The following is a 16,292-nucleotide window of genomic DNA, read 5'->3' on the forward strand; positions in this document are numbered from 1 at the left end:
CTTGCCCACAGTAGTAGATATGATGGTCATCCGAACTGAATTTGCCCATTCCGGTCCATTTTAGTTCACTGATGCCCAGGATGTCAATATTTATTCTTGCCATCTCATTTTTGACCACATCCAACTTACCAAGGTTCATGGTTCTTACATTACAGGTTCCTATGCAATATTTTTCTTTACAGCATTGGACTTTCCTTTCGCTTCCAGGCATATCCGCAACTGAGCGTCCTTTCGGCTTTGGCCCAGCCGCTTCATCAGCTCTGAATCTACTTGTACTTGTCCTCCGCTCTTCCTCAGTAGCATGTTGGACGCCTTCCGACCTGAGGGGCTCATCTTCCAGCGTCATAACTTTTATATGCCTTTTGTCTTTGTCCATGGAGTTTTCTTGGCAGGGATACTGGAGTGGCTTGCCGGTTCCTGCTCCAGGTGGATCACATTTGGTCAAAACTCTCCACTATGACCTGTCCATCTTGGGTAGCCCTGCACGGCATAGCTCATAGCTTCTCTGAGTTATTCAAGCCCCTTCGCCACGGCAAGGCAGTGATCCATGAAGGGGCTGCCAAGGGATAGTAATCTGAAACTCTCACCAGCTAGCTTTCTAAGTGCAAACGCTAAGCTGATTATTCTAAACATTTAAATCCCAAACACATGGGGAGACTGGAATGATAATTGTAATTAATACATCCTCTCCTACTTACTAAATCTGTCCCACAAGAGAAACAGCCAGTGCAATTGATAGTTAACAAGTATAAAGTGATGCATATTGGGTTTTTAAAAACCTAACTTCACCTATGTGCTAGTGGGGCCTGAATTGGCAGTCACTGTCCAGGAAATAATTCTTTGTCAAGGTAGATAGATTAACAAAAATGCCAACCACAGTATGCAGTAGCTACATAAAAAGAGGAATTCCATATTTGGGCTCATTTAGGGCAGGGAGTGAAAATAAAATTTCCAATATCATAATGCCCTTATAAAAATTGATGTGCAGCCACACATGGACTGTTATGTACAGTTCTCATTGCTTCATCTCAAGAAGGCTATTGTAGACCTGGAAAAGGTGCAGAAAAGGGAAACCAAAATTAGGACAGGGCTGGAACAGTTTAGTTTAGAAAAAACATACAAGTAAGGAGCAGGACATGATAGAAGTATAGAAAATTATCCAGGGTGTAGATGAAAGTGGATAGAGAGAATTCTTTCTCCTTCCCTCTTAATACTTGAACCCAGTCATCCAATGAAGCTGTATGTTGGACAGTTTAGGAAAAACCAAAGGAGGTCCTCTTTCACCACCATGTGATGCAGTAAAGGCCACCAACTTGGGTGGTTTTGAAAGAGAGGTTGATAAATCCATGAAGGAGAAAGCAGTCAGTGGCTACTAGTCACGATGGCTGTGTACAGAAGTGGTTTGCACAGTGGGCTGCGCTGCAGAACCGCCCTCCTGACACCAGCATTGCTGCCACTTAACAGGACAGTGCAGGGGCAGGATAGCAGCAGGGCTTCACAGGCTCCCCAGCAGGAGCACCAGAGTAGCCCCAACCTCACCATTGCCTTGTCCCATCACCACACTGTAAACAGCAGCAACAGCAGGGTTGGGAGGCTGGCTCTTCAGCATCACCCCAATGCACAAATCAGTGATGAACTGCTAAATACCAGTTGCCTGGGAGCACAAGTGGGGGGAGCGCTGTTGTGCTCATGTCCCATGAGATTCCTATAGGTATGTTGTTGGGTACTGTGTGAACAAAATGCTAGACAATCCATTGGAACAGCTAAGAATGTGGGCCTCAATTCTCTTTTTCAGCATGTTGGCCTAATTTAGCAAACTGTAATACTGGTTTAATATCAGTGATGCATAGTTTTCCTTTGCAGGGTCAATACCGCAATTCACTTTATGATGAATGGATAAGTAAGCTTGAGACGTATAATGTTCCACACACAAAAGAACCAAACCTGATAGGCACACTTGGAGACCCAGTGAAAATCCGATCGTGGCAGGTAATTTTAACAGTATACACTGACTGAATTGTTTTGAAATGTGTTCCCATGCTTTGAATAACTTTAACTTGTGGGGCTGAATCCTAGCTATAAGAAGAAGAAGAATTTATTATTTATACCCCCGCCCATCTGGCTGAGTTTCCCCAGCCACTCTGGGCGGCTCCCAATCAAGTGTTAAAAACAATACAGCGTTAAATATTAAAAACTTCCCTGAACAGCTATGTGGACATGGCTTTGGTTTCCCGGGCCCTAATTCCATTGTAGACAAAACTCAAGAAGAAGTGAATCACAGAATAACTATACAATGGGTTGCACTGCACACCTCACCTTGTCCTCTTCTCCGCTAGCAGAAGTTTAAATTATGGAAAATTTGCTTGATTGACATATTTTGCACAGGTTACATAAATTTATTTTCCTTGCTGCAGAACATATGTTATTGCCAGTGCAGTTTTGTGTAGGGGCAGAGTACGCAGAATTTGTGTTTACTGTTAAAATGATGTGTTCTTATTCAGATTGCAGGTCTACCCAATGATACCTTGTCTGTGGAGAATGGAATGATAACTCAGTTCTCTCAGCGCTGGACTCTCTTCATAGACCCCCAGGGACAAGCCAACAAATGGATAAAAAACTTGGTAAGGGCTTCTGCTTCTGCAAAGTCATTAATCCAGTTCAGTGGTACCAGGGGATTTGATACCCCATCCTATCTCTGAGATTGAAGTTCTGTTCCTATAAAGGCATGTTGTTTACACCTCACTGTTAAAATTCCCAGTTTGCAAACTATAAATGCAAATGTAAAAAAAATACACACCCTTGTTATCTGAATCTTCTGATTATCTTATTACTACTATTTTTTTAAAAAAAAAATCTGCTCTTTCCTTCATGAAATGAAGGAAATATGGTATAATTTTAAAGCAGAAAACCAAACTTCATGGGTTTGAAGGTTCAGCTGCCAGTTCTGAGTATTGATTTTCAATGTGAAAAGCCGTGATCAAAAAGCAAAAGCAGAACGAGGAATTGAACTGTTATCATGAAGAAATATGAGCAGTGAAAGTGGTTATCACACAAGTGTTCCTTTTGGTTGCTTTCACACATTGGAGAGCTGAGTCGCAGGTCTGGGTGTTTGCTGTGTTCAATTTATTAACAAAGTGGATGCTTATACTCAAGATTTCTCCACCCCCACCCCATGTTTCTTTTACTCAATTTTCCATTTGTTGTTCCACATTCACACAAGCAGGCCCCCACGTATCACCTGTACTGAGTTTTTCTGCACCTTCTCTGTTTTTCAGGAGAGAGATAATGGGTTAGATACATCTAAGCTCAGTGATCGGGACTTCCTGCGCAGCTTGGAGAATGCCATTCGTTTTGGAAAGCCGTTCCTACTGGAGAACGTTGGTGAAGAACTGGATCCAGCCCTTGAACCTGTCCTGCTAAAACAGGTGCCTCTGATTTTTCAGTGCCTGTTTGATAAAGTATTAGCAGGCACTGGCAACTTTTCTGCTGTCAGCACTGAGTGAAGGGGCTACCCTAATGTCGGAATGCCTTTCATCTTTAAGAACTGGCATCTACTGTGTGAATTGGGGTTACAAAAGTGCAGATTTGTAGTTGAGAAGCTTTGGGCAGTAGGAGAAGGCTTCCTTCTTCCCCTGACAGCTGGTGTTGCCTCTATTAGCTGCTGTTCCCCTGTTACCATCCATAAAATGAAGGAAAGAGAAATGCTTGTTAATATGTGTTGATATGCTGGACCAACTGGGACTAGGAAGCAGCTTCAATGCCGAGACAGGCAAATCTGTCTTCTGGTTGTGGACTGATACTAGCCCAGAAATTCTGCAAAAATCCATTCTGCACTCACCATTACCATCTACTTTTGCCTATCCCAAGCCACACTATCCGTACACTCTCAACAACATGAATTTGTTGGACGGAGTTGGCTATGAACGTTGTGGTATTATCTGTTACAGAATTGTGTCTCTTCTGTTTGCATAGATGTTTGTTGTTGCTGCTGCTTCTTTTTACTTGTTTCCCTGATATACAGACCTATAAGCAGCAAGGTAGCACAGTGTTGAAGCTGGGAGACACCATCATTCCATACCATGAGGACTTCAAGATGTACATCACCACCAACCTACCTAATCCCCACTACACACCAGAGCTGTCCACCAAGCTTACACTGATTAACTTCACCCTATCCCCCAGGTAACACCAGCTCTACTTTTCATTGCTGATGCCAGCAAGTGTTCTGATACTCTCCTTGGGCTTAAAAGTCCTCCACTTTAATCATGTCAGCTGCTTTTCCCCACCTGTAGTTCTGAGTTAGAGGTTGCATCCCATCAATCTTGATAGATAGAACTGTGAATTTAAGCCCTGCTGGGCATGCAGTTTGCGGCTGGGGAAAGTCTGAAACCAAGCTCTAATAGAACATGAAGATTCCATATGACCCTTTGTTGTTCAAATTGTAATATGTGTGGTTACTTTCTTTCTTTTTACAGTGGCTTAGAGGATCAGCTGCTAGGCCAAGTGGTAGCTGAAGAGCGGCCTGACTTGGAAGAGGCCAAGAACCAGTTGATCGTCAGTAATGCCAAGATGCGACAGGAGCTGAAGGAGATAGAAGATCAGATCCTGTACCGCTTGAGCTCTTCTGAGGGGAACCCTGTTGATGATCTGGAGCTTATCAAAGTGTTGGAGGCATCCAAGCTAAAAGCAGGGGAGATTCAGGTTGGTGACTGATCTGCACTTCCACTGCAGCCTGTCAGCTGTTTGCTTTGACTTAATATGGAATGGTGCATTTTGTCACGGTCTTGAATCTCCTGCAGGCCAAAGTGAAGGCAGCTGAACAGACAGAGAAGGATATTGACATCACCCGGCTGGAGTACGTGCCTGTGGCTGTCCGCACCCAGATCCTCTTCTTCTGTGTCTCAGACTTGGCCAATGTCGATCCCATGTACCAGTATTCATTGGAATGGTTCCTCAACATATTTCTGACAGGAATTGCTAACGCTGAGAGAGCAGGTACCTCTGATAATGTGCTGTGTGTGAAGAGAATCCCATCCCAAACCCCTCAGTGTCTCACTTAGAACTATAGAATTGTAGAGTTTCCCTCTACATAGGGGCCATACTCTGATCAACGCTAAAGGGACAATTTCATAGTTTGAATGTTCAGAGTTTCTAAAGTATTATGTTTGCATAGTAAAGTTGTTAGCCATAGGATAGTAACCTCAGCTAAGTAAAAATGTAATGCATTGGTGATCCCAAATGCTATATCCCGTTATGTTTGTTACAAGCCATCCCAAAATTAATAGGTGGTCTTGCGGTTCTTCTGGAAGATGTTCAGACTTTTGAAGGACTGGAGATTTGTTCATCCTTGCACTTCAATATCCAGTAGAGCTCAGTGCTGGAATAAAATTGGCACACAAACCTTTTAAGAGTACACCTGCTCATTATGGATCATAATCAGCCCCTACTAGTTTATTGCCAGAGTTGCAGAATCTCAATGAACTTCAGCTTGATCCCAGATTATTTCTGTATGGGGTTCAGGAAAAAAAGCCACTTTACTGAATCTATAGATGGTCATCATTTCAGGTGATGCTGGTGGCAGCATTCAGCCATTTATGCTGTAGAACTAGTATGTAATCCAGAGATGTGGGTGTTCCTGATGCCGTCTGCCCTTCCCTCACCATATCTAAATTGTTCTACTGGCAAGCTCTGTATGAGAGAATTCTTTTAAAGCACTAGCTTTTAACTTGGTATCCTTATCAGTGCAAAGCACTTGGCTTTTAAATGGCCTTCAGCCATCCTAGCAGTTTTTATTTCTTCAGGCAGTGTTCAATATGCCAGCACCAGACAGGAGGCATGAGAAGTTTTTCTGGCTCACTAGTGCAAGCCTAAGTCCTCTTGAATAACGAACACATTTCTAAAGCGTATGGCAATATTGTGGGTAATTCCCTCTTACTCACTGTCTGCATTGTTATTTTGTGATTTCTTATTTTCAGACACCCTAAAGAAGCGAATAGCAAATATCAATAAGTACCTCACCTTCAGCCTCTACAGCAATGTGTGTCGGAGCCTCTTTGAGAAGCATAAGCTCATGTTTGCGTTTCTGGTCTGCATCCGGATCATGATGAATGAAGGCAAAATAGACATGGTCAGTGAAACTACATCCTCAGACCCTTTTAAGCAAGTATCTGTACGATCATGAACTGCTATGAGACTGTTTCTCAAAGCATGTAACTACGCACTGTACAGCAACCATGTCTTAAAGCATAGCCCATTGATTTAATGCAGCATCACCTATTAAAATTGGTTGAAGGTACTACCCTGTGTTTCACTGGTGGCACACAATGTTCAGATATAGGCATCTGGGAAACCTGATTATGCCAGGTGTGTGTGTGTGTGTGTGTGTGAGAGAGAGAGAGAGAGAGAGATGCATATATGACAACGACCTGCTAACTTGATCCTAACTCTTTCTGTGAATGGAACAGAATTCAGGGAATGAGGCATTCCCACCTTCCCTTTCCCTCTGCAGCTCCATGAACTCCCTGAAAATCTGTTATAGGGGTGAGGTGACTGGGTGACCCTTGGGAAGGGACATGGGAGGCTGTTTCAGACGGAAAGGAGAATGACAAGCACCCACTTCCCTTTACTTGAGCAGAAGTGCATCTGTTTGCTGCAGAAAACATCCATGTAATGTTTGTGTTCCCCATAGCAGTTGCAACTTGTAGAGCTACTGCTACAGTGTGCTTCCAGACATATATTCCTGGGGCAAATCCACACCATACACTAAAACACATACAACACACATTTAAAGCATTACCTCCCCCCACCCCCAAAAAAAAGAATACTGGGAACTGTAGAACTACAAATCCCAGCATCCTTAACAAACTAAAGTAGTTTGTTACGTTTCTGGGAAGGGGGAGCAGTATTACATACCTTTGTTCTTAAACCTGTGACCAGTGCAGAACTGTCCTCACAAACATACCTTATGGAAGTGATGGTTGCCCCGACAATTTATCATGCTGACTGGTCCCTCCTCAAGAGTCTGTAAACATTTTGACAAGCCTGCCATCTGTGGGCCAGAGAGGTGAACACCTCCTTACATTGGCACTTCTGGCCATGGTTCATGGAAGGAAAATTCACAAGCAGAGAGTCTAATTCTCCCTATCTATTATTTGTGATTTTTTTTACATTCAGGATGAATGGCGATACCTAATTTCAGGTGGTGCAGTTAAGACCATGCGGGATAATCCAGCTCCTGCATGGTTATACGAAAGAGCATGGAATGATATCTTGGCCTTGACCAACCTACACAATTTTTCCAGCTTTGCAGATGATTTTGTGGCAAATCTGAATGGTTTCCGAGCAATTTTTGACAGCGCAGAACCTCACAGGTGACATTTCCCCTTCAGTTTCCAGTAGGGTTGTAGGTCCTGCACTGTTTTTTGTTTGGCTCTGCCCTCCCTTCCCCATCCCTCACCCCCCACTGCTTGCCAGTGGTAATTCTGCTCAGAAAATGGCTAGAGATTTGTTACTGACCTTGCCAGCCCATCAGAAGAGCCCTGCTGGCTCAGGCCAATTGCCCTTCTAGTCCAGCATCCTGTTCTCACAGTGGCCAACCAGATGCTATGGAAACTCCTGAGCAGGACCGGAGTGTAACAGCATTCTGCTCACCTATGATTCCTAGAATCTGGTATATGGAGGCATATTGCCTCCAGCAGTGGAGCTAGAGCACAGCCATCAAGTGATCTGTCACAAAGATTGATCCCATTATAGTTACCACACGAAATCCACTCTGAGAAGCCTGTTGTCTTGCCCTATGCCTGTGACATTTTCAGTGTGAAATGTGAAAACCTGACACAGCCCTTTCCTCTCTTGCAGGGAGCATCTGCCTGGCCTGTGGGACGCCAAGTTAGATGCCTTCCAGAAGTTGCTGGTCCTCCGTTGCCTGCGAGGGGACAAAGTCACCAATGCAATGCAGGACTTTGTGGCTGCCAACTTGGGGCAGACCTTCATTGAGCCTCAGGTAGCTACCAGCAGTTGAGCGTGGGTGGTAGGAGGGGTGAGCAGATAGATGTTTGGCAAAACCATCACCTCATACTGTCTCATCCTGCCGCCTTCTTTCTCAAGTCTAGCCATGGCCTTATTCCCAACACTAGATAGCAAAGCATAAGACGGGGAAACGCTGTGCACTGACTCTGAGCAAATATCTTCTCCATTGTCCACTACCAGTGCTTAATAGAAAAATTCCGCCTTTATTCCCATTTCAGACTGCAAACCTCTCTGTGGTGTTTAAGGAATCTGCCGCTACTACACCTCTTATCTTCGTCCTCTCTCCCGGCACAGACCCAGCTGCTGATCTCTATAAATTTGCTGAAGAAATGAAGTTTTCTAAGAAACTATCTGCAATTTCTCTTGGACAGGGACAAGTAAGTTTCCAGTGCTATAGTGCTGCACATCCCTTAAAACATGGCTGATCCTCATTAATTGCTCTGTAGCTCTTTTCTGAAGGACTTTGTGAAGTAGATTCCTGCCATTACTATCTTTGAGTGGATAACGAAGTATAAGAGCAGTGGATGTGTTCAAGTCCACCACTGAGTTTTTCATGTCTGAGTGCAAGGTTTCACCCGGGGGGGGGGGGGCTGAATTCAGCTCTTCCAGCACCCACTACAAAATATTGCAAACCTGTTTCACACACTTTCCTGCTTTCAGGAATTCTGGGTAATGACACGTGGACTCTGATCCACAAAAGCTGGTGACATAATAAATTTGTTAGTGTCGTGAAACTCTTAATCATGTTTGCTGTCCTGTAGTATTCCTTCTTGCATCTTGTATGGGTGTCTCCTGCAGGCAGACATGGACTTTGAGAGCCTACAACGCTCTAAGCGACCTTCACGCCCTTACCTCACCTGTCAATCACCTGGTGCCACATTGTCAGGTGACCTTTTTCGTGTAGCACTGCACACAAAAGGCCCAATGGGCATCAGGGTTTCAGTGCACAGTGTTATGCAAGCCCTGACAATCAGCCGATTGGTGGTGCCTACCAACTCCCTTTTAGTCCATCCACCTGGCTTTCTTAGTTTTTTCAGCTTTCTTAGTTTTTCTGCCTTCCCTAATTCCCTGCTGACATAGTACAGCCACCCTGACTGACCTGTGGCTAACTGTGTCGTTCTGTGTTGCTTCTTAGGGTCCCCGGGCAGAAGCCATGATGCGCAGTGCTATGGAGCGTGGGAAGTGGGTCTTCTTCCAGAATTGCCACCTGGCTCCCAGCTGGATGCCTTCTTTGGAACGACTCATTGAAGGCATCAACCCTGACAAGGTGACACACAGATGGACTTCAGCTTTTGCTTCCCTGTGCATTTTCAGCAGAAGCCATAAAGTTTCTCCCTGGATCCTTATGTAAATGTTTATAGGTATCTGTAGAAAAATTGTTAAAGTGATGGGACAGCAGTAGTTAGGCACGATCTTTCTAGAGTTTTCTACTTTCTTTGCAGAGCATGCTTATGCTGCCAACAAGAAGCTGGGCAAAAAGGTGGAGGAGGTAGGGATTAGTTGCAGAATCTTGAGGCTCCATATGGGAGCAAGATAATAAGATGAAATAGAATCTCCAGTGAGCATTTTTTTGCTTCTGTAAAGGAACTTGCAGCAAGTGGCACTTTCTCTCGATATTCTCCTTACACATTCTTATTGCAGGATGTCTTTGAAAGCTCACAGGAGTAAGCAGGATATCTTGACTGTTCCCTCCTATGAGAAATATATTTGCTGGTCTCTTTGTGATGGAGGAACCCTTCTCTAATGGGAGTGAGAAAAGACTCTTCCGTAGAAAGGTGTTTCTAAAAAGTAGAACGGAACTCTTTCAGATTATACATGGCTCATATTTCAATTGCCCAGGTGCACCGGGACTTCAGACTTTGGCTCACCAGTTTGCCTAGTAACAAGTTTCCAGTGTCCATCCTCCAGAACGGATCTAAGATGACCATTGAGCCACCACGGGGAGTAAAGGCTAATCTGCTGAAATCTTACTTAAGCCTGAACAATGACTTCCTGAACTCCTGTACCAAGGTAAGAGGTCCCATTTTCCAAGTTCTCAGACAGCACTTCCTCATTCCTAGCTTTCTCCCGCCAAGGGATTGGTTACCATAAGCTTCTGAATCAGTCCCTGTTCCTCTCCACTGCTACTGTGCCTCTTTGCACAAAGGGTACCACATTACAGTGGTGTGCAGGCAGATTTGGGAGGGGGGCATGCCTTTCTTGCTCATTAGAAGCAACTGTTAATGGAAATGTTGTAGCAGCATCTTATCCTGTGACACTTAGGACCCTTTTCTCAATACATGTCCTCATTATCTTGCAGCTTACGGAGTTCAAATCCTTGCTCCTCTCGCTTTGCCTCTTCCATGGGAATGCACTGGAAAGGAGGAAGTTTGGGCCACTGGGGTTCAACATTCCTTATGAGTTCACAGACGGAGATCTGCGCATCTGCATCAGCCAGCTGAAGATGTTTCTGGATGAATATGAAAACATCCCTTACAAGGTAGGAGAGTGGTGCATGCCAAGGGTGAAATCAGGGGTGTGAGAAAATGTCTGTGAAGGAATAAAATCCTCCAAGGAAGACGGATTATGTAGGTGACCTAATACTTTGGGAGTGGGTCAGATAGTGCTTCTAGCCTCATGGGAAATACAGCTAAACAGCCTGAAGTTCCACGTTTGGCGGAACATATTCACCATTTCTCCTCAGTTCTCTGGAGAAGCAGTAGAATAGCGCTGCAACACAGCAGCTGCAGCAAAATATACTTAAGGCCCCTCTTGCCACATGCTCTGATGCGACAGGATTATCTGTCTCCAAGGAGTGGGCCTGAATATTGTGTACAGTTTCAATTACTCAAAATATTTAAACTGGGTTCATTTGGACTAGTCCAAATAATCTGCCTTTGCACAGCCTTCATCACTACTCAGTGTTTGTCAACAACAACAATAATAATAATATTAAACCGTGCCCATCTAGCCGTGCCTTCCCAGCCACTGTCAAACCTTCCGCACCTTCTTATCCATTGCTACCACGCTTGTTAACTGTAAATCCATTTCTTGCATTCAGCATGGTATACCCTTATTTCCCTGTCTAATATTAACAACAACGATGATGATGTCTTATTTGTATGTCACCCATCTGACTGGGTTGCTCCAGCCACTCTGGGCGGCTTCCAACAAATTAAAACATCAGACACCATGTGTTTGGAGTAGTTGAGGGAAGCCAATCCAAGCTTGTGCTTGTTTTAATGCTGTAGCTGAACCAGCCAGAGAAAAAAGTTCTTGACCTGTGTAAGTAGATGGTGGAGACTTGGATCCCTGTGCATGACAGAAGGCACTTGCACTCATGCACAGCCAGGTGATCTCTTGCATGGGTGCTCTTTCCCTGGAGAGTGTTTCAGTTCTTCAAGGTGGCTTCTGGCATGGAAAAAGAGGGCTGGCAAAGTACCCCAAATTGTTCTCCTCTTGTACCCAAGCCACAGCCTCCTTTGCCATTTCTATGTCCTTGTCCTTTTGTAGGTTTTGAAGTACACAGCAGGTGAGATTAACTATGGAGGCCGGGTGACTGATGACTGGGACAGGCGCTGCATCATGAATATTTTGGAAGATTTCTACAACCCAGATGTTCTCAATCCAGAGTTTTCTTACTCAGAATCTGGTGTCTACAAACAGATTAGTACCACTTATGACCTTAATGTAAGTTGCGTAAACTAGTAGGCAAACACACTGCACTATAGAAAGAATTAAGCCTATACTAGTCTGAGCGTGTTGTTCTGTATGTGCCTGGTTGATTCAAAAGTGAACCACTTTTCTAAGAGTCTGTATCAGATTTGGGAAGATCTCTCACAGATGAGTCTGTTCCTGAAACAAAATGCACGATGCCGTCGCAGGGGTTGTAACAGTTCTTCCAAAATACAAATTTTGGTTGAAACCCTGAGTGACAGGTTAACCAGGCAAACACATAATAATTCATAAGCACAACTTGGTAGGTGAACAATCTTATTAGAATGTGTTCTTTTATACCTGTTGGAACCATTTCTCCCTTTCTTTCAGTAGTTTACTTTTGGTCTGTCTTAAAAAAATTCCTCCTCATTGTTCTGCGTGTTGATTTCCCCCCATAGGGATACATCCAGTACATCAAGAGCCTTCCCCTCAATGACATGCCCGAGATATTTGGATTGCATGACAATGCTAACATCACCTTTGCTCAGAATGAGACTTTTGCACTCCTTGGGGCCATTATTCAACTTCAGCCAAAGACATCAACAGCAGGAGGGCGGAGCAGGGAAGAGGTCTGTAAACCTGCTACCCTAATGGAATATGAACTTAGTGCATACCCCCACCCAGAAATACTCTTTAATAGAAAGAGCTGCCCGTATACCAAGAGGCAGAACAGAAATGGCTCAGAATGCCACAATGGGCACAGTTCAGCTTCCTGGGAATCTTCCCTTTCATTTTAAAACAAAAACATTTCTAAGTCCTTATGGCTGAGAAGATAACCTGGAAAATGTTTGGGCAATGTCTCCTGAAATCTCAGAAAGGAAGCAGAATAAGAGTTCTAGGAGGCAATGACAGCTCTTGGCCATGACTAAAAATCATGCAGAATGTTATGCAAAATAAAGAATATTCAGCAGCACTTAATGTGCACAATTTCTACAGATCACAGAATTCAGCACTTTTGTGTATAGAATTTGAATTGCGAAGGGTCAGAATATTAAAAAAAAAAAAATGAATAGCATTGTCCTCATTACAGAACTACTTTGCTATGTGAAGATCTCTACCTGTCTTACAGTAAACATCTCAAGGGAGCAAAGGCACCTACCTTAAAGGTTAGGTGACCTTATAGCCTGACTGCAGTATAAATTGCATATGTAATGTGAGAGCAGAAACAAATTGCAGAGTAGAAACAATTTCATTTTCATCTTAGACACAAGTCTTCTCTCACCCAGTTTAAATAAGCTACTCTGAAGTTCTCCACCCACAAACTGTTCCTTCCACGTCTTTTCCATCCATTTTCTAGATTGTGGAGGAGACCTCAAAAGATATATTGGAGAAAGTGCCTCAGCCCATTGACTTGCAGAGAGTAATGTTGAGATATCCTGTACTGTATGAGGAGTCCATGAACACTGTTTTGGCACAGGAAGTGATCAGGTACAAGTCTTACTTTAACCCAGCTCTTTGCAGGACTCCTCTGCAGGTGCCTCTCAGAGTTTACAGTTTAGTAAACTGAAACTAGTAGAGGAGCAACTGCTAGGGAGAGCAAGTGGGTACAATAGATCTGCAGGCAGGTAAATGAGGCAGGTGCTGCCTTTCTCCACCTATTTGGGCATTTGAGGACAAAGCCCATTTACATTACCCTCACAGCACATAAATTTGTGTTTCAGCTTAAGGTTGTGAAAACTGAACTACAGTGGTGCCTCGCAAGACGAAATTCATTCGTTCTGCGAGTTTTTTCGTCTTGTGAATTTTTTCGTCTTGCAAAGCACCACTGTGTATTGACGGTTTCCCATAGGAATGCATTGGCGGTTTTTAAAAAAAGGCACAATACGTTTTCGTCTTGCGAATCAAGCCCATAGGGAAATCTGTCTTGCGAAGCAACTCAGAAAATGAAAAACTCTTTCGTCTTGCGAGTTTTTCGTCTTGAGAGGCATTCGTCTTGCGAGGTACCACTGTATTTATAACTTTTCCGACATTGAAATGTGGAAAGAAACCAATACCCCCCTCCCCTGCCCACAATTCTTATTGCAGACATATTAATACCTAGTTACACTGCAAATGAATGTAAACAGCCTTTACAGAGCTGCATATGATATAATGTTGAGAATTTTGTTGAAAACCAGCATGTAAATTAAACATGATATCCCCAAGTTTACACAATAGTACAGTCATATATGCTCACAGAAGTTATTAAAATCACAGCATTGAATTAGTTTGCTTTTTTTTTAAACAAGAATACCTGCTTTGATTTTGCACAGATACAATCGTCTGCTGGAAGTCATTGCAGCGAGTTTAAAAGATCTGCTGAAAGCTCTCAAAGGCCTGGTGGTGATGTCATCCCAGCTGGAACTGATGTCCATCAGTTTATACAACAATATTGTCCCGGAGATGTGGAATAGTAAGGTACTTCTGAGTGCTATGCATAGTTATTGGTAGTTGCAGCAGTGCAGCAGGTTGTTTTGCAAAATGGGAGAATCACCTCTGCACTACTTAGCTGCTATGACTGGTCAGTTTTTTCATAAGGAACGCCAAGCCAGACTGAAACCTCACAGATGTACAGATGAAGCCAAACCTTAAAAAACACTTTTTCTTGCTTACATTATAGAAATTTAGCACCATAGATTACTGGCTGACCAAGTAGAGTTAAATGTTTGCCTCATAGCAGTTCAAAGGACGGGGACTTACAGAAGCTTAACAGCCCCTTCTTCCAACGCCATTCTTCCCACAGGCCTATCCCTCCTTGAAGCCCTTGGCCTCCTGGGTGAACGACCTGCTGCTGCGCATTGACTTCTTGCAGAGGTGGATTGAAAAAGGGATCCCACCTGTGTTCTGGATAAGCGGCTTCTTCTTCCCACAGGCTTTTCTAACAGGGACACTGCAGAACTTTGCCAGAAAGTCTATCATATCCATAGACACCATCTCTTTTGACTTCAAGGTCAGTGGATCATGTATCAAAAGCTCAGCAAGTGATTTTTTTTTACCCTTTTACCTACTGAAAACCCAAGTGTCAGCTTTGCAAGTGAAAGGTACCTGTGGTTCCTAGTCCCCCATTACATTTAAACCACTACAGTAGTGGTTCCCAATTACCACAGAGCACCCCTACTTTTTAAAATTCGGTAGTTTGTTATGTAAATGGTGCTACAGGTATCCCCAACTAGTCACAATCATTCTGCTCAGATACAGACAAACTCCTTTGATATAATCCCACAGGCAGGCTTCTTTTTCTGTTGTTTCAAACTGGCACATTTCTTTTACCTGATTGATTGATTGATTGATTGATTTGATTGATTGATTGATTGATTGATGAAAACTTGCTTTCCCACCCTCTCAATTTAGGTGATGAGTCAGCCTGTGCAGGCACTAACTGAGCGTCCTACTGAAGGATGTTACATCCATGGCTTGTTTCTGGAAGGGGCTCGCTGGGACCCCATGTTCTTTCAGCTTGCAGAGTCACGGCCAAAGGAGCTGTACACAGAAATGGCAGTCCTGTGGCTAGTTCCTGTGCCTAACCGCAAGCCTCCAACCAAAGGCATCTATCTGTGTCCCATCTACAAGACGTTAACTCGTGCAGGTAAGCCTTTCAGGGAAGGTTGGGTGAAGGATGCCAAAACTTGGAAAGGAACAGTATTAGAAATTCTTCTCATGAATCTAGCCTTTCTCAACTTTAGGTCCGCAGATGGTGTAGGACTACAACTCCCATCATCCCTAGCTTAGTAGCGGTCAGGGATGATGGGAGTTGTAGTTCAACAACATATTAAGAAAGGCTACAGTAATCTATCGATAGGGGAGACAGGTGCTTTCTCATGCTGAAAATCAGGTTAGAATTTTAGATATGTCCCTTTGCATCTTTGACTACTTTTAGCAAGATAAAAAGCTTCCCCCATCTCTCAAACAATCTGGGGATTACAAACAACCCCTTGTTACATGGTGTTTGCATAAACCTTTGATAGGGAAGGGGAAGGAGAACAAACAAGGAAGAAAGAGCTCTGCCCTCCAGCCATGATAATTTTTTCCAGCTACTTTTCCATCTCCAGAGATTTCTTTTGCAGAAATCATGCCAGTTTGAAAGACCAAAAAAAAACTACTGTAGCAAATGTCATTTCAGCCATAGGAGAATCAGCCTGTAAGTGGTACAACGATAATATCTTCTTCAGTATACTACAGTCTAACACTGTTCATTTTCTTTGCTAGGGACACTGTCCACAACGGGCCATTCTACTAACTACGTGATTGCTGTAGAGATTCCAAGCAGTAAGCCTCAGAGGCACTGGATTAAACGGGGTGTTGCCTTGATCTGTGCCTTAGATTTCTAAACACTGAAGGAATAGACTTGAGCAGCTTCCTGAAGCTTAGAGGAGAATGAAGGTATGCAGGTGCTCTATGCAACTAGACTTGTTTGATGAAGCCTCCTCTGCTGAAACACAGCTGATCATAAGATTGTGATAATGCTATCATTTCATTAATTTAATCCTATAACATTAATAAAATATCAACTTTGGTTTCGCAGACAACTGTGGCACTCCTAACTGGGATTTCCCTCATCCTGTAGACAAAGAGGACACAAGGGTGCAGTT

The 16,292-nt window shown here is 43.5% G+C and overlaps 1 protein-coding gene across 1 annotated transcript in view; it reads left to right on the forward strand.

Annotated features, from left to right (window-relative positions):
• DNAH1 (dynein axonemal heavy chain 1) overlaps positions 1-16,215 on the forward strand; it is a 118,921-nt gene extending 102,706 nt beyond the window's left edge. Inside the window, exons 60-79 of the mRNA XM_083429266.1 lie at positions 1,864-1,989; positions 2,502-2,621; positions 3,276-3,425; positions 4,022-4,182; positions 4,476-4,701; positions 4,800-4,995; positions 5,976-6,127; positions 7,174-7,370; positions 7,858-8,002; positions 8,247-8,405; positions 9,164-9,295; positions 9,868-10,038; positions 10,328-10,507; positions 11,521-11,697; positions 12,123-12,293; positions 13,022-13,152; positions 13,977-14,121; positions 14,447-14,653; positions 15,055-15,289; positions 15,910-16,215. Of these exons, the coding sequence (XP_083285392.1) occupies positions 1,864-1,989; positions 2,502-2,621; positions 3,276-3,425; positions 4,022-4,182; positions 4,476-4,701; positions 4,800-4,995; positions 5,976-6,127; positions 7,174-7,370; positions 7,858-8,002; positions 8,247-8,405; positions 9,164-9,295; positions 9,868-10,038; positions 10,328-10,507; positions 11,521-11,697; positions 12,123-12,293; positions 13,022-13,152; positions 13,977-14,121; positions 14,447-14,653; positions 15,055-15,289; positions 15,910-16,031 (3,303 nt within the window). The 3' untranslated portion in view covers positions 16,032-16,215. The remainder of the gene's footprint in view (positions 1-1,863; positions 1,990-2,501; positions 2,622-3,275; positions 3,426-4,021; positions 4,183-4,475; positions 4,702-4,799; positions 4,996-5,975; positions 6,128-7,173; positions 7,371-7,857; positions 8,003-8,246; positions 8,406-9,163; positions 9,296-9,867; positions 10,039-10,327; positions 10,508-11,520; positions 11,698-12,122; positions 12,294-13,021; positions 13,153-13,976; positions 14,122-14,446; positions 14,654-15,054; positions 15,290-15,909) is intronic.
• Positions 16,216-16,292: the final 77 nt, after the last annotated feature.

Source organism: Podarcis tiliguerta (genome assembly GCF_965153285.1).
Source record: "Podarcis tiliguerta genome assembly, chromosome: 2".
Taxonomy (NCBI): Eukaryota; Metazoa; Chordata; class Lepidosauria; order Squamata; family Lacertidae; genus Podarcis; species Podarcis tiliguerta.